This window comes from Grus americana, unplaced genomic scaffold, assembly GCF_028858705.1.
Source record: "Grus americana isolate bGruAme1 unplaced genomic scaffold, bGruAme1.mat scaffold_906, whole genome shotgun sequence".
Taxonomy (NCBI): domain Eukaryota; kingdom Metazoa; phylum Chordata; class Aves; order Gruiformes; family Gruidae; genus Grus; species Grus americana.
Window position 1 is genome coordinate 17,819 of NW_026562096.1, and position 25,596 is coordinate 43,414.

At 59.8% G+C, this 25,596-nt stretch overlaps 1 protein-coding gene and 1 long non-coding RNA gene across 7 annotated transcripts; both read right to left on the bottom strand.

Moving 5' to 3' along the window:
* Positions 1-2,202: 2,202 nt before the first annotated feature.
* LOC129201286 (uncharacterized) lies at positions 2,203-8,819 on the bottom strand. 2 transcript variants are annotated; one of them, XR_008575362.1, is made up of 6 exons: positions 8,523-8,819; positions 7,974-8,240; positions 7,681-7,790; positions 5,988-6,156; positions 4,796-4,945; positions 2,511-3,402 (listed from the first exon to the last, which is right to left on the bottom strand). It is a non-coding gene; the product is annotated as an uncharacterized LOC129201286 (long non-coding RNA). The 2 variants fall into 2 exon arrangements; XR_008575361.1 differs by having other exon boundaries at positions 2,203-3,402; positions 7,974-8,819.
* Positions 8,820-11,250: 2,431 nt separating this feature from the next.
* Positions 11,251-18,347, bottom strand: LOC129201285 (uncharacterized). Of its 5 annotated transcripts, none has more exons than XM_054812405.1 (6): positions 18,319-18,347; positions 17,055-17,324; positions 16,762-16,871; positions 15,068-15,236; positions 13,876-14,025; positions 11,251-12,476 (listed from the first exon to the last, which is right to left on the bottom strand). In XM_054812405.1, exon 6 carries the CDS (start codon positions 12,382-12,384, stop codon positions 11,443-11,445), a length of 942 nt encoding a protein of 313 aa, XP_054668380.1. In that variant the 5' UTR covers positions 12,385-12,476; positions 13,876-14,025; positions 15,068-15,236; positions 16,762-16,871; positions 17,055-17,324; positions 18,319-18,347; the 3' UTR covers positions 11,251-11,442. The 5 variants fall into 5 exon arrangements, with proteins under 5 accessions (XP_054668380.1, XP_054668381.1, XP_054668383.1 ...); XM_054812406.1 differs by lacking the exon at positions 18,319-18,347 and adding an exon at positions 17,607-17,688; XM_054812408.1 differs by lacking the exon at positions 18,319-18,347 and having other exon boundaries at positions 13,876-14,021; positions 17,055-17,691.
* Between the last annotated feature and the right edge of the window lie 7,249 nt (positions 18,348-25,596).

Here is a 25,596-nt window from a genome sequence, read left to right on the forward strand (position 1 = left end):
CCTGCAATTATTTATATCTCCGAGCTCCTTGCCATTTTGCTACTATACTAGAAAAACAGGTTATACAAGATTGAAAAATCGCTATTACGCGTACAATCCCTACGATTGCTAAGGCTGCTACAGCAAGGGCCTTTTTGAGCCGCACAGATAGATCAGGAACCCGGGAAGTCAACCCCGACATGGTATCGGTAAAACCCCGAGATGTATCGTCTTTTTGTACTTGTCGCATTCGAGAACTAATTTCCCAGATTTTATGTACGTCAGTCAATAATTCCCCTGAATGATCCATACGCGTGCGACGACTCGCATTTAGTGTTGTGCGAACTCCACCTTGCGATGCTAACGTCGTATCTAAGGCCGTAAGATTTTGGAGGGTAACTTTTGAGAGTTCTGCGATTTCAATTTGCAAGGTTGTTAACCCACGAGCGGTATAGTTTGCCGGTTTTTCAATTTCTCCTGATATGTTTAAAATCACTTTTTCCAGTTCGGTCACCCCTAAAGATGGTATGAACCATCGGAGAAAAGAATGAAATCCCAAGGGCTTTTCTATTAATGGGGTATCGGTCCTTTTAACGCGAGTTAAAAAGGTGCGATGCCAGATTGGAACTTCTACAGTTTTCGGGAGCATTTGTAAATCCGCAGTTACCAATCCTAGAGTGCGAATTCCTCCCCGACGCGGAAGTACTTTATAAGCTTTGTCGCTACGCGACCAAAATACTCCCGATGCCTTTGGTCCCCTCTGGGCCCGGCTCGAGCGAGATTTAATAGGATTAGTTGTGTTACATTTAGTCCGATTTCCCACAAAAACGTGGTTAAGATAAAACTGCCGATTCCGACTCTCTGGGGGGGTAACGTCTCTCTACGCAGAGGATGTTACGATATTTGTCTAAAGGAGGAATTTTGATGGTGGGGCGCACGTTAGAGATTGGATCTGCCAAGGACTGTGCTAAGAGGTGGTGTTCTTAACCCAGAGAGATGGTCTCCTGCCTGCAGGAGGTCCTCCTCCTCTGTTTCTTTAATGAAGCTGCCAGCTGGATCCCCTTCATTTTATTCTTCAGCTGCATTGCCTTTTTCTGGCCTTGGGCCTCAGCAGCTCCTTTGTGCGGCCAGTAAGTGTCCAGCTATGCTTTTTTGCCTGTGCCTCTAGGAGAAGGAGGCCAAAGGCAACCCACACAAACCTGAGGCAGATGCAGCAAACAACATCCCCCGAGAGGAACCAACAACTGACCCCTCACCACTGCCTCTGGGAGAGGTAAACAACCAGCAACTCTCATCCACAGTGATGACTGTAGCTCTCCTGAAGCAGCAACCCCTTCTTCTGGGGGAGCTTTTGGAGATGCCGCTATTTTCTCCAAACTGATGCTAATGACACCAGCATTTATGGTGCAATAAACTATCTTTGAGGGCCAGCGTGCTAATGTGAAGACAGGGTCAGGCAGCAGTCTGTGGCTATGGGACAGGCTACAGGGGAGGTGCTGCAGCTGGGAACAGCTGTCTGGACTAACCAGAGCTAGAGCATTTTTGTTGAGGTGAGAGGCAGACAGTGCCTTTTCCAAAAGGGGAAATGACAGCTGCCGGCACGCACTGGCAAACACTGCATGTCAGCCGAGTGCTGTAAGACTACAGCTCCCAGCGTGCTGCGGGAGGCAGCCTTCCACGCTTCCTGACCCTGCGGGGACACTGTCCCATTCCCTCGCACCAACTCACCGAAATCCCCGCGGAGCTCCGCAGCGTGGCTCCGGGCTGGACCGCCAGCCAGCACCCCCCCCACAAGCTGCGACACAGCGCAGACCCCCCCACACAGCTCCAGGCAGCCCCCCTTCAGCTCCATGCCTCTGACCTGCACCCTGCCACCCACCTACCCCTACCCCTCCTCAGAGGCTGCCCCACTCACCTTCTCCCTCCATGCAGCCACAGCCCAGCAATGCCTCCGCTCCTCCCTTGGCTCACAGCAGCCACTGCACACCAGCAGCCCCTTATAGGGAGGGGCCATGGCCAGCAGCCTCACTGCCCGCACCTGGGGCACCAGCAGCCTCACTGCCTGCACCTGGGACTCCTCCAGCCCCAACCCACAGCTGGAGCCCCACATGAACAGGGGGCCATCACCTGACCCCCCCCACACCCCTCCTCCCCTGCCCTCCATCACAGCACCCCCACAAAGGAAGCGCCAACGCAGCCGGCACGGCAAAAGAGACCGCAAGCGTTTATTCAGTCACACACAGAGCCGGTTCCGGGAGAGACTCCGCACCGGGGCTCGGGGCCCGGCCCTGGGGCACCTCGGCTGTCCTACCCAGAGCCACGCTCGCCAGTCCGGCGTGGAACAGACACACGGTCGGTCCGTCAGGCTGCTGGAGAGCTGGGCTGCTATGTGCAGGCTGCCGCCAAAACCGAGGAGCCAGCTGCAGGACGCTAGAAGAGAGGAGAAAAGGGGCAGCCAGCTGGATAGGGGGGCGGCGGCGAGCGAGAAAGCACGAGGCAAGGAAAGGGACGGCAAGTGAAGGACGGGGACAGGGAGCCTGACAGAGAGGGAGGAAGAAGCGGCAGGAAGAGAGGCAGCGGGACGGCGACCGACAAACAAGGACGGGGAGCGGGACAGAGAGGCAGAAACGACCCTGGGCGGGCAGCGCCACGGTGAGGGAGGAAAAGAGAATAAGGGCAGGGAGCCGGACCGAGAGGTACGGCGAGGGACAGCGGCACGGGGAGCAGGACAGAGCAACAGAGAATAAAAAAAGGAAGCGGGAGCGTGAGAGAAGCGGGCTGGGGAGCAGGGAGAAGGAGAGAGCAACAGAGGGAAAGAGGACCGGGGAGCGGGGCGCTGGGGCAGAGTGAGAAAAAGAGGGGCAGGGAGCAAGACAGAGGGGCAGAGGCACAAAAGAGGGAGACGAGGACTGGGCAGAGGGGAGAGAAAGACGGGGGCAAGGAGCAGAGACACAAAGGTGCCAGGAAAAGGACGGTCAGATGGAGCGAGAAACAGGGTCGGGGAGCAGGACAAAAGGACAAAGAAAAAGGCGAGGAAGAAGGAAGGAAGGATAAAGGTGGGACAGGGAATGGGACATACGCAGTGAAACAAAGCAGAACAGAGAAGAGAGGACAGGGATTGAGGAACAGAGAGAGAGACGCAGGCTGGTACACAGAGACGGCGAAGGTAAGCAAAACCAGCGACAGGCAGGAGGACCTGGTTCTGACAACCCATCGCTCCCGGTGTCGCTTCCACGGCCTCAAAAAACGCGACGTGCCGCAAGACAAGAGAATGGGAGAGTGAAAGCAAAGGCACGGGAAACTTAACGCTCTTAGTAATTTCACTGAGCATCACAGCTTACAGTTACTCAATGTCTTCCGGTGTCACAGGGTGAGGTACAACTGATTTCGTCTCCATATCTCTGGACAGAGCTTTTCTCATATCTGTGGGGGGGGGGAAGAAAAAAAAAAAAGATATTCTAAGACGACAGTCCTTGCACAAAGCCACGTTCAGCGAATTCTCTAGTACAATAAGGTCGTTTCTAACCCAGAAGATTTCACAGAATCATAGAGTATCTCAAGTTGGAAGGGACCCATACGGATCGCCGAGACCAAGCCCCCGCGGGACTACCTAAAACTAAACCGTGCGACTAAGAGCATCGTTCAGACGCTCCTTGAACTCCTGACAGGCTCGGTGGCTGCGACCGCTTCCCTGGGGAGCCTGTTCCGTGACTGACCGACCGCCCTCTCAGTGAAAAGCCTTTTCCCAACGTCCGGTCTGAACTTGCCCTGACACAGCTTCGTCCCGTTTCCTCGGGTCCTAGTGCCGGTCACCGGAGAGAGCGGAGGTCAGCGCCTCCCCCTCCGCCGTCCCCCTCGAGGAAGGTGTAGACTGCGATGAGGTCACCCCTCGGCCTTCCCTTCTCCAAGCTGAACAAACCAAGTGACCTCAGCCGCTCCCCCTAAGTCTCGCCTCGGAGACCTCTCGCCATCTCGGTCGCCCTCCTCCGCGCACGCTCCGAGAGCGTTGTTCGGCGGCACCGCTCTCGACTGGAACCTAACGCTGCACGTAACTCAACTGAGCGGAAAGGAAATGACGGGCTAAAGGGACAAATACACGATTTAAGGCAGCCGCAACGATGGCAGATGTCTGTCCGTAGCCCTTCTATTTATTTCACAGCGCTCCTGCGTATCAAACGAACGGTACCAGAGCAGAAAAGGTATACGGCGTGGCCACGTTACCCCTCGGGGAGGACGGCGAAAGGAGAGAAGATCTAGAAAGAGGAAGCAGCTGGTACTTCGCTTTTGGTAACAGAATTAACATCAACACGTTCCTTCCCTTTGAAATTGAAAACGCCACCCAATTCTCTGCCACTGTTGACCACCGACACTTGTAAATTTCTAGTGAAACAGCTGAGGAAAACAAAGTTTCAGGTCCCTGGCTAGGGGAAGAAACCAGGCAAGCGCCGCCGTTCCTTCCCCCCGACAACACTAGCAAAAAAAAAACAGCCGCTGGGGGCGAGCGTTCCTCCGAAAGAAAAATCAGGGGAGAAACCGCATTTTTATTTTCAGCTTACCTACAGGATAAATGTCTTTGTAGTTGCTACAAAACGTGTAAACTGCACAAAGATTAAGTTTTGTAACCGATCTAAGGTTCAGTACGAAAAACTACCTAAAGGAGTACGCAAAGTCCCACTCATCAACAATTATCTGACCCTGTTTCATATTAAAAAAAAAAAAAAAAAAAAAAAAAAAGTAACGCTAATCACACAGACAAGCCCAGGAACCCTCAACATGAGAATCTTTCCGTTCAGCCGGAGGCAGAACGAGTACTTACCACGGGCATCCTCATCTGGCTCTCCGCTGCTAGCAGAGCGGCACGCCAACGCTGTCCGGTACACGCCGTAGTACGCCTAGTTGCTTCTACGTATTTACCGCCGCCTGATTTGATACTCTCACAAAGAGATCGACGAAAAAGCCACCCTTTCTTTGAAAAAATAAAAACCAAAACCACACAGTTAAGGAACGGTAGGCGAACGTATTTCTAAATCATAACCCACGGCTTGCAGGCAGACCAAGAGCAGCTCTGACGATGCGGTACGCTCATCAAACATCTTTCACGCAGGAATAACAGATGTACTCCTTTACCACGGGACGCAGCCGGCACAGGGACAAATTTCATGCTGTTTTTGTCACACGACCGTCCTTCTGCACCAGCCAGTGGGTTCAGAATTAAGGACAGGACAGGCTAAACGCTCACACGAGCCTCCTATCCGTAAGAAACTATTAAAAATAGAAAAAAAAACTTCCACGTTTTAGATCGCGTTGCCTTAGGGACTGCCTCCTTCAAAGCCTGCCTGTTGGGGGGGGGGTGGGGGGGGCGCGTGTGCGCGCACGCACGCGCGTGAGGCGTGGAAATCGGTCGCAGAATTCAGTTGCCTAACGAGAGACGGCCCTTCTCCTCGCAAGGCAAACGTTTCAAAACGTCGTACTCTTTTCCGATTTTACCGGCTGGTACTGGGGTTGCCCTACCAGCATGAGTTGGGGACCCGTCCCTCTGGGTCCGTGCGACGCCAAATTAAATATTCTGCAAGTAACCGAGCAGGAGATGGAAAGTAAGCTAAGATGCTCTCTGCCGTACAACGTTTGTTCGCCATCGTCCCCGAGGGAATCGCACAAAGCCCACGCTTGCCGAACCGGTACGTCGGAGGCCCTACGGGAAACGGCGCTGACGTTTCGCCAAGCTCTTCTCCTGTCAAGAAGAGGACCTTTTCTGCGGCATCCCTATTGGCGTTCGGCCTGCTTTCGGCTCATTCTGGCAGGTCAGCTTTCAGAGAAAGCCTGAGATTTCAAACCGCCAAGCAACATTCACCATTCTTGCTCTCTGACTACGGGGAATTTCAGCGAATCGGAACGCTACTTGGAGCCACGTTCCGGGTCTGTTTCGCCGCAAACCAAATATCTAAGCCATGGACCGGGCGCCCGTAGAAAAATTACTTTAAAAGATTAAAGACAAGCACAGTACTCACTTTTCTGAAATTTCTTCCGGTAGCGCCATCAATTTAGCGGCCGAACCCAGCCGTTGAAATTCCGGTGCAACGGAGCGAGCAGGAACGTGTCCGTGCCGCTCTTCCCTGGCCACGGAGCCTTCCGCTCTACCCGTTACTGCGAACGTACGGAGCATCGGCGCAGCAGCACCTGTGGAATAACGCACCGCCCACAGCTATACAGAAGAAGAATCCGAGACGACGGTAGAAGACCCCAGACCAAAAGTCACCGCGGGACTAAGGGACGCGCGGACAGCGCGCGAGGGGCGGGTGTCCGGGACCCAAGCGTGGAACGGCCCCGGGATTTCTTTGTTCGGGGTCCCTCTCTTTGGAGGCGCCCCGCCCGGGCCGATCCCGCTGCTGCACCTTTCAGTTACGTTAATTATTTTACAAAATCCGACACCCGGAGACTGCTGCCGGAAGCCTCGGGTCGAGCCCGGAGGAGGAGGAGGAGGAAGCGCGCCCGAGAAGAAGCGTGCGCGCGACACCGTGAACGGGGTGCGAACGCTGGGGCGGCAGCTGCTCCTCCTCAAACAGAGACAGAGAGAGAAAGAAGAGGGGGAAAGCCACAGGGTACAGAGGGCAGAAGTGGAAAAGAGGGGCCGGGAGCCGGACAGAGAGAGGTGGAGAAAGAGGCCGTCGGAAGGGAAGGGACGGGCTGCGGGGCAGAGGGGGACTTGCCGGCGCCAGGTTCGCGGTTCCACCCGATAATCGTAAAGGTCTCTGCCAACCTCGACGATTCGGTCGCTTTAAAAAACAATCGGGATCTCGAGGCGGACCGAGGGAGAGACGGAGAATATAAAAACGGTCGCGGCTAAGAGGGCAGGAGAGGGAGGAATCGCGAGACAGGGAGAGGCAAGCCGGGCAGGGGAAAAAGTCCCGACAGGCTTCTGCAGCGACAGGGAGGAATTGAAGATTCGAGAGAGGGAGCTGGACAGAGAGAGAGACGGGGAAAGGTAAGACGGTGGCGAGCTACCGGGCAGAGAAGCAGAGTTTAATGCCGGGGACCGGGAGAGGGACAGAGAGGGAAGGAGAAAGGAACGAAGGGACGGGCTGCGGGGCAGACAGGGAGGAAGGAAGGAAGGAAGAAAGAGGGACAGGGAGCCAGACGAACCGCGACGGGGAAAGCAAAAGGTACCGACGGGCTAGGAGGCAGAGAGGGGAGACTTTAGAAAAACAGGGACGGGGAGCGAGACGGAGCCAGACCGAAAAAAGGAACCATAGCGATGGGTGCCGGGACAGAGAGGCGGGCCTTCAAAACGAGGGGCAGGGAAGAGGCTCAAGAGGGACGGAGAAAGAGAGAGACTCACGACGACTCGCTACGGAGCCGAGAAGGAAGACCTCGAACAACAGGAACGAGGAGCCGCACAGAGAGAGCCGAAATACCGACGGGCTACAGGACCGAGGGGGAGGAATGCAGAAACAGTGGCTGGGGGCCGGACAGAGAGACAGGGAGAGAGAGAAGGAAACAATAGCCACGGGCTACGGGGCAGAGAGAGCGAGGACCTAAAAAAGGTGGGGACAGGCAGCCCGTCAGAGCGAGATGGAAAAAGAACATAGCGGGGAGCAGAAAGCAAACCAAAAAACCCCACAGCGGGGTGGGAAAGCGAGGGGGGCAGAGGAGGGCCCGCGACGCAGAGGAGAGGCGATGGGGCCCCGCGGGCCCAGGACTCACCGCAGCTCTGGCTCTCGGCGCTGCCGGGAGAGCTTGCCAGCGCAGACGCTTCTTTCTCCCGCTCTCCGCCTTTCCTTTGCTGTCACTCCGGTCGCTCGGCTGTCCTCCGCCTAAGAGAATACACGGGTGTCTTACAGCTCCGAGGAGACGAGTCTGCCTAGATGAGTAGCCTGCCTCCCTCCCTGCCTCCCTCGGTACGCGGCCGCACCGTGCTTTGGATTACGCGTGGCGACCCTGCGGTGCCCGTCGGCAGCCTGACCTGCCGCGGAGCGCAACGAGGGATCTTTCCTCACCCGGCGAGGCAGGCGCTCTCTTGCCTGCAGCGGGAGGCAGCTGCCGGCCGGAGAGCCTTCCATCTCTTCTTCTTCTTCTTCTTCTTCACCTTTCTCTGGCCATTCCAGCTTCCCTTAGGGCAGCTCCTGTCCACGGCCGGTAAGCGCTCCGCCGCCTGTCCCTTTTCGCCCCCACGCCACGAGGCGAGCCAGGCCAGGCACAGGCGAGGCGGGTGCAGTCGACGGCATCCCCAAGGGAGGGACGGGCAACCACGTCCTCAGCGCGGCCTGGGAGAGGGAAAGAAAAAGCAGTGGCCGTTACTACCGGAGGTCGGCCCTGGCCGGAGACCCTCCTCCTTCTGCAGGGGCTTCCGGAGACGCCGCTCTTTCCCCGCGCTGCTGCTGCCGCTGCCGCCGCCGCCAGCACCCCTGTTCAGGAAGAAAGCGGCACAGGCGAGGGCCAGCTTGCCGCCTTCACGCCAGGGCTCGGGGGCGGCCTGGGGCTGCCGGACAGGCTTCCGGAGAGTCCGACCGGTAGCGCTCGTCTCGGGACACCGGGCAACGCCTCACCGCGCGCGCGCGCGCTCTCGTAGCACGGCCGCACCGCTGCTCGGGAGCGGCTGGAAGCCTGCAGAAAACCACTCGAAACCGGCAAAAAAAACCCCAACCTCGCGCTCCTGCGAGAGCAAGTCGGGCTGTCCGGCAGCCACGTCCGCGAAAACGACGCCTCCCGGCACGCACTGGCAAGCGCCGCGTGGCAGCCATTAGAGTGCCGTAAGACTACACTTCCCGGCGTGCTCCGGGGAGCCAATATGGCCGACCAGCAGCCGCGTGCCCCAAGACTGCAACTCCCGGCGTGCCGCGGGAGGCAGCCTTCCACGCTTCCTGACCCTGCGGGGACACCGTCCCGTGCCCTCACCCCAAAGCCGACTCACCCGAAAGCCCCGCCGAGCCGCGACGGCAGCCCCGAGCTCCGCAGCGCGGCTCCGGGCTGGCGCCCCCCCCCCCCCGCCTCCCCTCAGCCACCTCCGAAAGGCGCGGACGCCCGCCGGCTCCGGGCAGCCCCCGCCGCGCGGCTCCGGATGGTCTCCCCGCCCGGTTCCGACACGGCGCGCACCCCCCCCACCCGCCGCACGGCTCCGGGCAGCCCCCCTCCCCTCTGTGGCACGGACCCCGCCGCCCCCCCGCCCCCCCGCCTCTCCTCGGAGGCGGCACCGCTGCCGCCGCCCTCCTCGGGGCTTTCCCCGGGACCCGCCGGTCCGTCCCGCTGCCCCGCTCACCTTCTCCCTCCGTGCAGCCGCAGCCCGGCAACGCCTCCGCTCCTCCCTCGGCTCACAGCAGCCCCTGCACACCGGCTGCCGGCAGCCGGTTCCGGGGAGGGGGCGTGGCGCTGCACTGCGCATGCGCGGCGCTGCCGCTGCAGTACCGAAATTTGGTCCCTAGGCGGCAGCACCGAGCGAGCATGCGCTGTGCGATGCGTGAGGGGCGGGGCTTGGCGTGCGTCGGGGGCGGAGTTTTGCGTGAGGGGCGGGGCTTGGCGTGCGTCGGGGGCGGAGTTTGCGTGAGGGGCGGAGTTTGCGTGAGGGGCGGGGCTTTGGCATGCGTCGGGGGCGGAGTTTGCGTGAGGGGCGGGGCTTGGCGTGCGTCGGGGGCGGAGTTTGTGTGAGGGGCGGAGTTTGCGTGAGGGGCGGGGCTTGGCGTGCGTCGGGGGCGGAGTTTGCATGAGGGGCGGAGTTTGCGTCGGGGGCGGAGTTTGCGTGAGGGGCGGGGTTTGCGTCGGGGGCGGAGTTTGCGTGAGGGGCGGGGTTTGCGTCGGGGGCGGGGCTTGGCGTGCGTCGGGGGCGGGGTTTGCGTGAGGGGCGGAGTTAGCGTCGGGGGCGGAGTGTGCGTGAGGGGCGGGGCTTGGCGTGCGTCGGGGGCGGAGTTTGCGTGAGGGGCGGAGTTATCATGAGGGGCGGAGTTTGGCATGCATCGGGGGCGGAGTTTGCGTGAGGGGCGGGGTGTGCGTGAGGGCCGGAGTTTGCGTCGGGGGCGGGGCTTGGCTTGCATCGGGGCGGAGTTTGCGCCGGGGGCGGAGTTTACGTGAGGGGCGGGGCTTGGCTTGCGTCGGGGGCGGAGTTTGCGTGAGGGGCGGAGTTTGCGTCGGGGGCGGGGCTTGGCGTGCGTCGGGGGCGGAGTTTGCGTGAGGGGCGGAGTTTGCGTAAGGGGCGGGGCTTGGCGTGCGTCGGGGGCGGAGTTTCCGTGAGGGGCGGGGCTTGGCGTGCGTCGGGGGCGGAGTTTGCGTGAGGGGCGGAGTTTGCATCGGGGGCGGGGCTTGGCTTGCATCGGGGCGGAGTTTACGTCAGGGGCGGGGCTTGGCGTGCGTCGGGGGCGGAGTTTGTGTGAGGGGCGGAGTTTGCGTGAGGGGCGGGGCTTGGCGTGCATCGGGGGCGGAGTTTGTGTGAGGGGCGGAGTTTGCGTGAGGGGCGGGGCTTGGCGTGCGTCGGGGGCGGAGTTTGCATGAGGGGCGGAGTTTGCGTCGGGGGCGGGGCTTGGCGTGCGTCAGGGGCGGAGTTTGCGTGAGGGGCGGAGTTAGCATGAGGGGCGGAGTTTGCGTGAGGGGCAGGGCTTGGCATGCGTCAGGGGCGGAGTTTGTGTGAGGGGCGGAGGTATCGTGAGGGGCGGAGTTTGGCATGCATCAGGGCAGTGTTTGTGTGAGGGGCGGGGCTTGGCTTGCATCGGGGAGGAGTTTGCACCGGGGGCGGAGTTTGTGTGAGGGGCGGGGTTTGCGTGAGGGGCAGGGTTTGCACCGGGGTCGGAGTTTACGTCAGGGGCGGGGCTTGGCTTGCATCGGGGGCGGAGTTTGCATGAGGGGCGGAGTTTGCATCGGGGCGGGGCTTGGCGTGCACAGGGGCGGAGTTTGTGTGGGGGCGGAGTTTGCGTGAGGGGGGCTTGGCGTGCGTCAGGGCGGAGTTTGCCTGAGGGGCGGGGCTTGGCTTGCATCAGGGCGGAGTTTGTGCTGGGGCGGAGTTTCCATGAGGGGCGGGGCTTGGCATGCATGAGGGGCGGAGTTTGCGTGGGGGGCCGGAGTTTGCGGGGGTGGGGGGGGGGGCCGGAGTTTGGCATGGGTCAGGGGCGGAGCCAAGAAGCATCACTTTTGGATCCCGAGGATGCGAGCAATGTGACCTTGTTGAATATGTTAATACCCCCCCACACACCTCCTCCCCTGCCCTCCGTCACGGCCCCTCGCCCCCCCCGCAAAGGAAGCGCCAACGCAGCCGGCACGGCAAAAGAGACCGCAAGTGTTTATTCAGTCACACACAGAGCCGGTTCCGGGAGAGACTCCGCACCGGGGCTCGGGGCCCGGCCCTGGGGCACCTCGGCTGTCCTACCCAGAGCCACGCTCGCCAGTCCGGCGTGGAACAGACACACGGTCGGTCCGTCAGGCTGCTGGAGAGCTGGGCTGCTATGTGCAGGCTGCCGCCAAAACCGAGGAGCCAGCTGCAGGACGCTAGAAGAGAGGAGAAAAGGGGCAGCCAGCTGGATGGGGGGGGCGGCGACGGCGAGCGAGAAAGCACGAGGCAAGGAAAGGGACGGCGAGTGAAGGACGGGGACAGGGAGCCTGACAGAGAGGGAGGAAGAAGCGGCAGGAAGAGAGGCAGCGGGACGGCGACCGACAAACCAGGACGGGGAGCGGGACAGAGAGGCAGAAACGACCCTGGGCGGGCAGCGCCACGGCGAGGGAGGAAAAGAGAATAAGGGCAGGGAGCCGGACCGAGAGGTACGGCGAGGGACAGCGGCACGGGGAGCAGGACAGAGCAACAGAGAATAGAAAAAGGAAGCGGGAGCGTGAGAGAACCGGGCTGGGGAGCAGGGAGAAGGAGAGATAAAAGGAGAGAGCAACAGAGGGAAAGAGGACCGGGGAGCGGGACGCTGGGGCAGAGTGAGAAAAAGAGGGGCAGGGAGCAGGACAGAGGGGCAGAGGCAGGAGGAGGACAGAGGGACAGAGAGACAAAAGAGGGAGACGAGGACTGGGCAGAGGGGAGAGAAAGACGGGGGCAAGGAGCAGAGACACAAAGGTGCCAGGAAAAGGACGGTCAGATGGAGCGAGAAACAGGGTCGGGGAGCAGGACAAAAGGACAAAGAAAAAGGCGAGGAAGAAGGAAGGAAGGATAAAGGTGGGACAGGGAATGGGACATACGCAGTGAAACAAAGCAGAACAGAGAAGAGAGGACAGGGATTGAGGAACAGAGAGAGAGATGCAGGCTGGTACACAGAGACGGCGAAGGTAAGCAAAACCAGCGACAGGCAGGAGGACCTGGTTCTGACAACCCATCGCTCCCGGTGTCGCTTCCACGGCCTCAAAAAACGCGACGTGCCGCAAGACAAGAGAATGGGAGAGTGAAAGCAAAGGCACGGGAAACTTAACGCTCTTAGTAATTTCACTGAGCATCACAGCTTACAGTTACTCAATGTCTTCCGGTGTCACAGGGTGAGGTACAACTGATTTCGTCTCCATATCTCTGGACAGAGCTTTTCTCATATCTGTGGGGGGGGGGAAGAAAAAAAAAAAAGATATTCTAAGACGACAGTCCTTGCACAAAGCCACGTTCAGCGAATTCTCTAGTACAATAAGGTCGTTTCTAACCCAGAAGATTTCACAGAATCATAGAGTATCTCAAGTTGGAAGGGACCCATACGGATCACCGAGACCAAGCCCCCGCTCCACGCGGGACTACCTAAAACTAAACCGTGCGACTAAGAGCATCGTTCAGACGCTCCTTGAACTCCTGACAGGCTCGGTGGCTGCGACCGCTTCCCTGGGGAGCCTGTTCCGTGACTGACCGACCGCCCTCTCAGTGAAAAGCCTTTTCCCAACGTCCGGTCTGAACTTGCCCTGACACAGCTTCGTCCCGTTTCCTCGGGTCCTAGTGCCGGTCACCGGAGAGAGCGGAGGTCAGCGCCTCCCCCTCCGCCGTCCCCCTCGAGGAAGGTGTAGACTGCGATGAGGTCACCCCTCGGCCTTCCCTTCTCCAAGCTGAACAAACCAAGTGACCTCAGCCGCTCCCCCTAAGTCTCGCCTCGGAGACCTCTCGCCATCTCGGTCGCCCTCCTCCGCGCACGCTCCGAGAGCGTTGTTCGGCGGCACCGCTCTCGACTGGAACCTAACGCTGCACGTAACTCAACTGAGCGGAAAGGAAATGACGGGCTAAAGGGACAAATACACGATTTAAGGCAGCCGCAACGATGGCAGATGTCTGTCCGTAGCCCTTCTATTTATTTCACAGCGCTCCTGCGTATCAAACGAACGGTACCAGAGCAGAAAAGGTATACGGCGTGGCCACGTTACCCCTCGGGGAGGACGGCGAAAGGAGAGAAGATCTAGAAAGAGGAAGCAGCTGGTACTTCGCTTTTGGTAACAGAATTAACATCAATACGTTCCTTCCCTTTGAAATTGAAAACGCCACCCAATTCTCTGCCACTGTTGACCACCGACACTTGTAAATTTCTAGTGAAACAGCTGAGGAAAACAAAGTTTCAGGTCCCTGGCTAGGGGAAGAAACCAGGCAAGCGCCGCCGTTCCTTCCCCCCGACAACACTAGCAAAAAAAAACAGCCGCTGGGGGCGAGCGTTCCTCCGAAAGAAAAATCAGGGGAGAAACCGCATTTTTATTTTCAGCTTACCTACAGGATAAATGTCTTTGTAGTTGCTACAAAACGTGTAAACTGCACAAAGATTAAGTTTTGTAACCGATCTAAGGTTCAGTACGAAAAACTACCTAAAGGAGTACGCAAAGTCCCACTCATCAACAATTATCTGACCCTGTTTCATATTAAAAAAAAAAAAAAAAAAAAAAAAAAAGTAACACTAATCACACAGACAAGCCCAGGAACCCTCAACATGAGAATCTTTCCGTTCAGCCGGAGGCAGAACGAGTACTTACCACGGGCATCCTCATCTGGCTCTCCGCTGCTAGCAGAGCGGCACGCCAACGCTGTCCGGTACACGCCGTAGTACGCCTAGTTGCTTCTACGTATTTACCGCCGCCTGATTTGATACTCTCACAAAGAGATCGACGAAAAAGCCACCCTTTCTTTGAAAAAATAAAAACCAAAACCACACAGTTAAGGAACGGTAGGCGAACGTATTTCTAAATCATAACCCACGGCTTGCAGGCAGACCAAGAGCAGCTCTGACGATGCGGTACGCTCATCAAACATCTTTCACGCAGGAATAACAGATGTACTCCTTTACCACGGGACGCAGCCGGCACAGGGACAAATTTCATGCTGTTTTTGTCACACGACCGTCCTTCTGCACCAGCCAGTGGGTTCAGAATTAAGGACAGGACAGGCTAAACGCTCACACGAGCCTCCTATCCGTAAGAAACTATTAAAAATAGAAAAAAAAACTTCCACGTTTTAGATCGCGTTGCCTTAGGGACTGCCTCCTTCAAAGCCTGCCTGTTGGGGGGGGGGGTGGGGGGGCGCGTGTGCGCGCACGCACGCGCGTGAGGCGTGGAAATCGGTCGCAGAATTCAGTTGCCTAACGAGAGACGGCCCTTCTCCTCGCAAGGCAAACGTTTCAAAACGTCGTACTCTTTTCCGATTTTACCGGCTGGTACTGGGGTTGCCCTACCAGCATGAGTTGGGGACCCGTCCCTCTGGGTCCGTGCGACGCCAAATTAAATATTCTGCAAGTAACCGAGCAGGAGATGGAAAGTAAGCTAAGATGCTCTCTGCCGTACAACGTTTGTTCGCCATCGTCCCCGAGGGAATCGCACAAAGCCCACGCTTGCCGAACCGGTACGTCGGAGGCCCTACGGGAAACGGCGCTGACGTTTCGCCAAGCTCTTCTCCTGTCAAGAAGAGGACCTTTTCTGCGGCATCCCTATTGGCGTTCGGCCTGCTTTCGGCTCATTCTGGCAGGTCAGCTTTCAGAGAAAGCCTGAGATTTCAAACCGCCAAGCAACATTCACCATTCTTGCTCTCTGACTACGGGGAATTTCAGCGAATCGGAACGCTACTTGGAGCCACGTTCCGGGTCTGTTTCGCCGCAAACCAAATATCTAAGCCATGGACCGGGCGCCCGTAGAAAAATTACTTTAAAAGATTAAAGACAAGCACAGTACTCACTTTTCTGAAATTTCTTCCGGTAGCGCCATCAATTTAGCGGCCGAACCCAGCCGTTGAAATTCCGGTGCAACGGAGCGAGCAGGAACGTGTCCGTGCCGCTCTTCCCTGGCCACGGAGCCTTCCGCTCTACCCGTTACTGCGAACGTACGGAGCATCGGCGCAGCAGCACCTGTGGAATAACGCACCGCCCACAGCTATACAGAAGAAGAATCCGAGACGACGGTAGAAGACCCCAGACCAAAAGTCACCGCGGGACTAAGGGACGCGCGGACAGCGCGCGAGGGGCGGGTGTCCGGGACCCAAGCGTGGAACGGCCCCGGGATTTCTTTGTTCGGGGTCCCTCTCTTTGGAGGCGCCCCGCCCGGGCCGATCCCGCTGCTGCACCTTTCAGTTACGTTAATTATTTTACAAAATCCGACACCCGGAGACTGCTGCCGGAAGCCTCGGGTCGAGCCCGGAGGAGGAGGAGGAGGAAGCGCGCCCGAGAAGAAGCGTGCGCGCGACACCGTGAACGGGGTGCGAACGCTGGGGCGGCAGCTGCTCCTCCTCAAACAGAGACAGAGAGAGAAAGAAGAGGGGGAAAGCCACAGGGTACAGAGGGCAGAAGTGGAAAAGAGGGGCCGGGAGCCGGACAGAGAGAGGTGGAGAAAGAGGCCGTCGGAAGGGAAGGGACGGGCTGCGGGGCAGAGGGGGACTTGCCGGCGCCAGGTTCGCGGTTCCACCCGATAATCGTAAAGGTCTCTGCCAACCTCGACGATTCGGTCGCTTTAAAAAACAATCGGGATCTCGAGGCGGACCGAGGGAGAGACGGAGAATATAAAAACGGTCGCGGCTAAGAGGGCAGGAGAGGGAGGAATCGCGAGACAGGGAGAGGCAAGCCGGGCAGGGGAAAAAGTCCCGACAGGCTTCTGCAGCGACAGGGAGGAATTGAAGATTCGAGAGAGGGAGCTGGACAGAGAGAGAGACGGGGAAAGGTAAGACGGTGGCGAGCTACCGGGCAGAGAAGCAGAGTTTAATGCCGGGGACCGGGAGAGGGACAGAGAGGGAAGGAGAAAGGAACGAAGGGACGGGCTGCGGGGCAGACAGGGAGGAAGGAAGGAAGGGAAGAAAGAGGGACAGGGAGCCAGACGAACCGCGACGGGGAAAGCAAAAGGTACCGACGGGCTAGGAGGCAGAGAGGGGAGACTTTAGAAAAACAGGGACGGGGAGCGAGACGGAGCCAGACCGAAAAAAGGAACCATAGCGACGGGTGCCGGGACAGAGAGGCGGGCCTTCAAAACGAGGGGCAGGGAAGAGGCTCAAGAGGGACGGAGAAAGAGAGAGACTCACGACGACTCGCTACGGAGCCGAGAAGGAAGACCTCGAACAACAGGAACGAGGAGCCGCACAGAGAGAGCCGAAATACCGACGGGCTACAGGACCGAGGGGGAGGAATGCAGAAACAGTGGCTGGGGGCCGGACAGAGAGACAGGGAGAGAGAGAAGGAAACAATAGCCACGGGCTACGGGGCAGAGAGAGCGAGGACCTAAAAAAGGTGGGGACAGGCAGCCCGTCAGAGCGAGATGGAAAAAGAACATAGCGGGGAGCAGAAAGCAAACCAAAAAACCCCACAGCGGGGTGGGAAAGCGAGGGGGGCAGAGGAGGGCCCGCGACGCAGAGGAGAGGCGATGGGGCCCCGCGGGCCCAGGACTCACCGCAGCTCTGGCTCTCGGCGCTGCCGGGAGAGCTTGCCAGCGCAGACGCTTCTTTCTCCCGCTCTCCGCCTTTCCTTTGCTGTCACTCCGGTCGCTCGGCTGTCCTCCGCCTAAGAGAATACACGGGTGTCTTACAGCTCCGAGGAGACGAGTCTGCCTAGATGAGTAGCCTGCCTCCCTCCCTGCCTCCCTCGGTACGCGGCCGCACCGTGCTTTGGATTACGCGTGGCGACCCTGCGGTGCCCGTCGGCAGCCTGACCTGCCGCGGAGCGCAACGAGGGATCTTTCCTCACCCGGCGAGGCAGGCGCTCTCTTGCCTGCAGCGGGAGGCAGCTGCCGGCCGGAGAGCCTTCCATCTCTTCTTCTTCTTCTTCTTCTTCTTCACCTTTCTCTGGCCATTCCAGCTTCCCTTAGGGCAGCTCCTGTCCACGGCCGGTAAGCGCTCCGCCGCCTGTCCCTTTTCGCCCCCACGCCACGAGGCGAGCCAGGCCAGGCACAGGCGAGGCGGGTGCAGTCGACGGCATCCCCAAGGGAGGGACGGGCAACCACGTCCTCAGCGCGGCCTGGGAGAGGGAAAGAAAAAGCAGTGGCCGTTACTACCGGAGGTCGGCCCTGGCCGGAGACCCTCCTCCTTCTGCAGGGGCTTCCGGAGACGCCGCTCTTTCCCCGCGCTGCTGCTGCCGCTGCCGCCGCCGCCAGCACCCCTGTTCAGGAAGAAAGCGGCACAGGCGAGGGCCAGCTTGCCGCCTTCACGCCAGGGCTCGGGGGCGGCCTGGGGCTGCCGGACAGGCTTCCGGAGAGTCCGACCGGTAGCGCTCGTCTCGGGACACCGGGCAACGCCTCACCGCGCGCGCGCGCGCTCTCGTAGCACGGCCGCACCGCTGCTCGGGAGCGGCTGGAAGCCTGCAGAAAACCACTCGAAACCGGCAAAAAAACCCCAACCTCGCGCTCCTGCGAGAGCAAGTCGGGCTGTCCGGCAGCCACGTCCGCGAAAACGACGCCTCCCGGCACGCACTGGCAAGCGCCGCGTGGCAGCCATTAGAGTGCCGTAAGACTACACTTCCCGGCGTGCTCCGGGGAGCCAATATGGCCGACCAGCAGCCGCGTGCCCCAAGACTGCAACTCCCGGCGTGCCGCGGGAGGCAGCCTTCCACGCTTCCTGACCCTGCGGGGACACCGTCCCGTGCCCTCACCCCAAAGCCGACTCACCCGAAAGCCCCGCCGAGCCGCGACGGCAGCCCCGAGCTCCGCAGCGCGGCTCCGGGCTGGCGCCCCCCCCCCGCCCCCGCCTCCCCTCAGCCACCTCCGAAAGGCGCGGACGCCCGCCGGCTCCGGGCAGCCCCCGCCGCGCGGCTCCGGATGGTCTCCCCGCCCGGTTCCGACACGGCGCGCACCCCCCCCACCCGCCGCACGGCTCCGGGCAGCCCCCCTCCCCTCTGTGACACGGACCCCGCCGCCCCCCCGCCCCCCCGCCTCTCCTCGGAGGCGGCACCGCTGCCGCCGCCCTCCTCGGGGCTTTCCCCGGGACCCGCCGGTCCGTCCCGCTGCCCCGCTCACCTTCTCCCTCCGTGCAGCCGCAGCCCGGCAACGCCTCCGCTCCTCCCTCGGCTCACAGCAGCCCCTGCACACCGGCTGCCGGCAGCCGGTTCCGGGGAGGGGGGCGTGGCGCTGCACTGCGCATGCGCGGCGCTGCCGCTGCAGTACCGAAATTTGGTCCCTAGGCGGCAGCACCGAGCGAGCATGCGCTGTGCGATGCGTGAGGGGCGGGGCTTGGCGTGCGTCGGGGGCGGAGTTTTGCGTGAGGGGCGGGGCTTGGCGTGCGTCGGGGGCGGAGTTTGCGTGAGGGGCGGAGTTTGCGTGAGGGGCGGGGCTTGGCGTGCGTCGGGGGCGGAGTTTGCGTGAGGGGCGGGGCTTGGCGTGCGTCGGGGGCGGAGTTTGGCGTGAGGGGCGGAGTTTGCGTCGGGGGCGGAGTTTGCGTGAGGGGCGGGGTTTGCGTCGGGGGCGGAGTTTGCGTGAGGGGCGGGGTTTGCATCGGGGGCGGGGCTTGGCGTGCGTCGGGGGCGGAGTTTGCGTGAGGGGCGGAGTTAGCGTCGGGGGCGGAGTTTGCGTGAGGGGGCGGGGCTTGGCGTGCGTCGGGGGCGGAGTTTGCGTGAGGGGCGGAGTTTGCGTGAGGGGCGGAGTTTGGCATGCGTCGGGGGCGGAGTTTGCGTGAGGGGCGGGGTGTGCGTGAGGGCCGGAGTTTGCGTCGGGGGCGGGGCTTGGCTTGCGTCGGGGCGGAGTTTGCGCCGGGGGCGGAGTTTGCGTGAGGGGCGGGGCTTGGCTTGCGTCGGGGGCGGAGTTTGCGTGAGGGGCGGAGTTTGCGTCGGGGGCGGGGCTTGGCGTGCGTCGGGGGCGGAGTTTGCGTGAGGGGCGGAGTTTGCGTAAGGGGCGGGGCTTGGCGTGCGTCGGGGGCGGAGTTTGCGTGAGGGGCGGGGCTTGGCGTGCGTCGGGGTCGGAGTTTGCGTGAGGGGCGGAGTTTGCGTCGGGGGCGGGGCTTGGCTTGCGTCGGGGCGGAGTTTGCGTCAGGGGCGGGGCTTGGCGTGCGTCGGGGGCGGAGTTTGTGTGAGGGGCGGAGTTTGCGTGAGGGGCGGGGCTTGGCGTGCATCGGGGGCGGAGTTTGCGTGAGGGGGCGGAGTTTGCGTGAGGGGCGGGGCTTGGCATGCGTCGGGGGGCGGAGTTTGCGTGAGGGGCGGAGTTTGCGTCGGGGGCGGGGCTTGGCGTGCATCAGGGGCGGAGTTTGCGTGAGGGGCGGAGTTAGCGTGAGGGGCGGAGTTTGCGTGAGGGGCGGGGCTTGGCATGCGTCGGGGGCGGAGTTTGCGTGAGGGGCGGAGGTATCGTGAGGGGCGGAGTTTGGCATGCATCAGGGCGGAGTTTGTGTGAGGGGCGGGGCTTGGCTTGCATCGGGGCGGAGTTTGCACCGGGGGGCGGAGTTTGCGTGGGGGGCGGGGTTTGCACCGGGGTCGGAGTTTACGTCAGGGGCGGGGCTTGGCTTGCATCGGGGGCGGAGTTTGCATGAGGGGCGGAGTTTGCATCGGGGCGGGGCTTGGCGTGCACGGGGGCGGAGTTTGTGTGGGGGCGGAGTTTGCGTGAGGGGGGCTTGGCGTGCGTCAGGGCGGAGTTTGCCTGAGGGGCGGGGCTTGGCTTGCATCAGGGCGGAGTTTGTGCTGGGGCGGAGTTTCCATGAGGGGCGGGCTTGGCATGCATGAGGGGCGGAGTTTGCATGGGGGGCCGGAGTTTGCGGGGGGGGGGGGGGCCGGAGTTTGGCATGGGTCAGGGGCGGAGCCAAGAAGCATCACTTTTGGATCCCGAGGATGCGAGCAATGTGACCTTGTTGAATACGTTAATACCCCCCCACACACCTCCTCCCCTGCCCTCCGTCACGGCCCCTCGCCCCCCCCCGCAAAGGAAGCGCCAACGCAGCCGGCACGGCAAAAGAGACCGCAAGTGTTTATTCAGTCACACACAGAGCCGGTTCCGGGAGAGACTCCGCACCGGGGCTCGGGGCCCGGCCCTGGGGCACCTCGGCTGTCCTACCCAGAGCCACGCTCGCCAGTCCGGCGTGGAACAGACACACGGTCGGTCCGTCAGGCTGCTGGAGAGCTGGGCTGCTATGTGCAGGCTGCCGCCAAAACCGAGGAGCCAGCTGCAGGACGCTAGAAGAGAGGAGAAAAGGGGCAGCCAGCTGGATGGGGGGGGGCGGCGACGGCGAGCGAGAAAGCACGAGGCAAGGAAAGGGACGGCGAGTGAAGGACGGGGACAGGGAGCCTGACAGAGAGGGAGGAAGAAGCGGCAGGAAGAGAGGCAGCGGGACGGCGACCGACAAACCAGGACGGGGAGCGGGACAGAGAGGCAGAAACGACCCTGGGCGGGCAGCGCCACGGCGAGGGAGGAAAAGAGAATAAGGGCAGGGAGCCGGACCGAGAGGTACGGCGAGGGACAGCGGCACGGGGAGCAGGACAGAGCAACAGAGAATAGAAAAAGGAAGCGGGAGCGTGAGAGAACCGGGCTGGGGAGCAGGGAGAAGGAGAGATAAAAGGAGAGAGCAACAGAGGGAAAGAGGACCGGGGAGCGGGACGCTGGGGCAGAGTGAGAAAAAGAGGGGCAGGGAGCAGGACAGAGGGGCAGAGGCAGGAGGAGGACAGAGGGACAGAGAGACAAAAGAGGGAGACGAGGACTGGGCAGAGGGGAGAGAAAGACGGGGGCAAGGAGCAGAGACACAAAGGTGCCAGGAAAAGGACGGTCAGATGGAGCGAGAAACAGGGTCGGGGAGCAGGACAAAAGGACAAAGAAAAAGGCGAGGAAGAAGGAAGGAAGGATAAAGGTGGGACAGGGAATGGGACATACGCAGTGAAACAAAGCAGAACAGAGAAGAGAGGACAGGGATTGAGGAACAGAGAGAGAGACGCAGGCTGGTACACAGAGACGGCGAGGTAAGCAAAACCAGCGACAGGCAGGAGGACCTGGTTCTGACAACCCATCGCTCCCGGTGTCGCTTCCACGGCCTCAAAAAAACGCGACGTGCCGCAAGACAAGAGAATGGGAGAGTGAAAGCAAAGGCACGGGAACTTAACGCTCTTAGTAATTTCACTGAGCATCACAGCTTACAGTTACTCAATGTCTTCCGGTGTCACAGGGTGAGGTACAACTGATTTCGTCTCCATATCTCTGGACAGAGCTTTTCTCATATCTGGGGGGGGGGGGGGGAAGAAAAAAAAAAAAAGATATTCTAAGACGACAGTCCTTGCACAAAGCCACGTTCAGCGAATTCTCTAGTACAATAAGGTCGTTTCTAACCCAGAAGATTTCACAGAATCATAGAGTATCTCAAGTTGGAAGGGACCCATACGGATCGCCGAGACCAAGCCCCCGCTCCACGCGGGACTACCTAAAACTAAACCGTGCGACTAAGAGCATCGTTCAGACGCTCCTTGAACTCCTGACAGGCTCGGTGGCTGCGACCGCTTCCCTGGGGAGCCTGTTCCGTGACTGACCGACCGCCCTCTCAGTGAAAAGCCTTTTCCCAACGTCCGGTCTGAACTTGCCCTGACACAGCTTCGTCCCGTTTCCTCGGGTCCTAGTGCCGGTCACCGGAGAGAGCGGAGGTCAGCGCCTCCCCCTCCGCCGTCCCCCTCGAGGAAGGTGTAGACTGCGATGAGGTCACCCCTCGGCCTTCCCTTCTCCAAGCTGAACAAACCAAGTGACCTCAGCCGCTCCCCCTAAGTCTCGCCTCGGAGACCTCTCGCCATCTCGGTCGCCCTCCTCCGCGCACGCTCCGAGAGCGTTGTTCGGCGGCACCGCTCTCGACTGGAACCTAACGCTGCACGTAACTCAACTGAGCGGAAAGGAAATGACGGGCTAAAGGGACAAATACACGATTTAAGGCAGCCGCAACGATGGCAGATGTCTGTCCGTAGCCCTTCTATTTATTTCACAGCGCTCCTGCGTATCAACGAACGGTACCAGAGCAGAAAAGGTATACGGCGTGGCCACGTTACCCCTCGGGGAGGACGGCGAAAGGAGAGAAGATCTAGAAAGAGGAAGCAGCTGGTACTTCGCTTTTGGTAACAGAATTAACATCAACACGTTCCTTCCCTTTGAAATTGAAAACGCCACCCAATTCTCTGCCACTGTTGACCACCGACACTTGTAAATTTCTAGTGAAACAGCTGAGGAAAACAAAGTTTCAGGTCCCTGGCTAGGGGAAGAAACCAGGCAAGCGCCGCCGTTCCTTCCCCCCGACAACACTAGCAAAAAAAAACAGCCGCTGGGGGCGAGCGTTCCTCCGAAAGAAAAATCAGGGGAGAAACCGCATTTTTATTTTCAGCTTACCTACAGGATAAATGTCTTTGTAGTTGCTACAAAACGTGTAAACTGCACAAAGATTAAGTTTTGTAACCGATCTAAGGTTCAGTACGAAAAACTACCTAAAGGAGTACGCAAAGTCCCACTCATCAACAATTATCTGACCCTGTTTCATATTAAAAAAAAAAAAAAAAAAAAAAAAAGTAACGCTAATCACACAGACAAGCCCAGGAACCCTCAACATGAGAATCTTTCCGTTCAGCCGGAGGCAGAACGAGTACTTACCACGGGCATCCTCATCTGGCTCTCCGCTGCTAGCAGAGCGGCACGCCAACGCTGTCCGGTACACGCCGTAGTACGCCTAGTTGCTTCTACGTATTTACCGCCGCCTGATTTGATACTCTCACAAAGAGATCGACGAAAAAGCCACCCTTTCTTTGAAAAAATAAAAACCAAAACCACACAGTTAAGGAACGGTAGGCGAACGTATTTCTAAATCATAACCCACGGCTTGCAGGCAGACCAAGAGCAGCTCTGACGATGCGGTACGCTCATCAAACATCTTTCACGCAGGAATAACAGATGTACTCCTTTACCACGGGACGCAGCCGGCACAGGGACAAATTTCATGCTGTTTTTGTCACACGACCGTCCTTCTGCACCCGCCAGTGGGTTCAGAATTAAGGACAGGACAGGCTAAACGCTCACACGAGCCTCCTATCCGTAAGAAACTATTAAAAATAGAAAAAAAAACTTCCACGTTTTAGATCGCGTTGCCTTAGGGACTGCCTCCTTCAAAGCCTGCCTGTTGGGGGGGGGGGGGGGGGCGCGTGTGCGCGCACGCACGCGCGTGAGGCGTGGAAATCGGTCGCAGAATTCAGTTGCCTAACGAGAGACGGCCCTTCTCCTCGCAAGGCAAACGTTTCAAAACGTCGTACTCTTTTCCGATTTTACCGGCTGGTACTGGGGTTGCCCTACCAGCATGAGTTGGGGACCCGTCCCTCTGGGTCCGTGCGACGCCAAATTAAATATTCTGCAAGTAACCGAGCAGGAGATGGAAAGTAAGCTAAGATGCTCTCTGCCGTACAACGTTTTGTTCGCCATCGTCCCCGAGGGAATCGCACAAAGCCCACGCTTGCCGAACCGGTACGTCGGAGGCCCTACGGGAAACGGCGCTGACGTTTCGCCAAGCTCTTCTCCTGTCAAGAAGAGGACCTTTTCTGCGGCATCCCTATTGGCGTTCGGCCTGCTTCGGCTCATTCTGGCAGGTCAGCTTTCAGAGAAAGCCTGAGATTTCAAACCGCCAAGCAACATTCACCATTCTTGCTCTCTGACTACGGGGAATTTCAGCGAATCGGAACGCTACTTGGAGCCACGTTCCGGGTCTGTTTCGCCGCAAACCAAATATCTAAGCCACGGACCGGGCGCCCGTAGAAAAATTACTTTAAAAGATTAAAGACAAGCACAGTACTCACTTTTCTGAAATTTCTTCCGGTAGCGCCATCAATTTAGCGGCCGAACCCAGCCGTCGAAATTCCGGTGCAACGGAGCGAGCAGGAACGTGTCCGTGCCGCTCTTCCCTGGCCACGGAGCCTTCCGCTCTACCCGTTACTGCGAACGTACGGAGCATCGGCGCAGCAGCACCTGTGGAATAACGCACCGCCCACAGCTATACAGAAGAAGAATCCGAGACGACGGTAGAAGACCCCAGACCAAAAGTCACCGCGGGACTAAGGGACGCGCGGACAGCGCGCGAGGGGCGGGTGTCCGGGACCCAAGCGTGGAACGGCCCCGGGATTTCTTTGTTCGGGGTCCCTCTCTTTGGAGGCGCCCCGCCCGGGCCGATCCCGCTGCTGCACCTTTCAGTTACGTTAATTATTTTACAAAATCCGACACCCGGAGACTGCTGCCGGAAGCCTCGGGTCGAGCCCGAAGGAGGAGGAGGAGGAAGCGCGCCCGAGAAGAAGCGTGCGCGCGACACCGTGAACGGGGTGCGAACGCTGGGGCGGCAGCTGCTCCTCCTCAAACAGAGACAGAGAGAGAAAGAAGAGGGGGAAAGCCACAGGGTACAGAGGGCGGAAGTGGAAAAGAGGGGCCGGGAGCCGGACAGAGGGAGGTGGAGAAAGAGGCCGTCGGAAGGGAAGGGACGGGCTGCGGGGCAGAGGGGGACTTGCCAGCGCCAGGTTCGCGGTTCCACCCGATAATCGTAAAGGTCTCTGCCAACCTCGACGATTCGGTCGCTTTAAAAAACAATCGGGATCTCGAGGCGGACCGAGGGAGAGACGGAGAATATAAAAACGGTCGCGGCTAAGAGGGCAGAGAGGGAGGAATCGCGAGACAGGGAGAGGCAAGCCGGGCAGGGGAAAAAGTCCCGACAGGCTTCTGCAGCGACAGGGAGGAATTGAAGATTCGAGAGAGGGAGCTGGACAGAGAGAGAGACGGGGAAAGGTAAGACGGTGGCGAGCTACCGGGCAGAGAAGCAGAGTTTAATGCCGGGGACCGGGAGAGGGACAGAGAGGGAAGGAGAAAGGAACGAAGGGACGGGCTGCGGGGCAGACAGGGAGGAAGGAAGGAAGGAAGAAAGAGGGACAGGGAGCCAGACGAACCGCGACGGGGAAAGAAAAAGGTACCGACGGGCTAGGAGGCAGAGAGGGGAGACTTTAGAAAAACAGGGACGGGGAGCGAGACGGAGCCAGACCGAAAAAAGGAACCATAGCGACGGGTGCCGGGACAGAGAGGCGGGCCTTCAAAACGAGGGGCAGGGAAGAGGCTCAAGAGGGACGGAGAAAGAGAGAGACTCACGACGACTCGCTACGGAGCCGAGAAGGAAGACCTCGAACAACAGGAACGAGGAGCCGCACAGAGAGAGCCAGAGATGGCAGAAATACCGACGGGCTACAGGACCGAGGGGGAGGAATGCAGAAACAGTGGCTGGGGGCCGGACAGTGAGACAGGGAGAGAGAGAAGGAAACAATAGCCACGGGCTACGGGCAG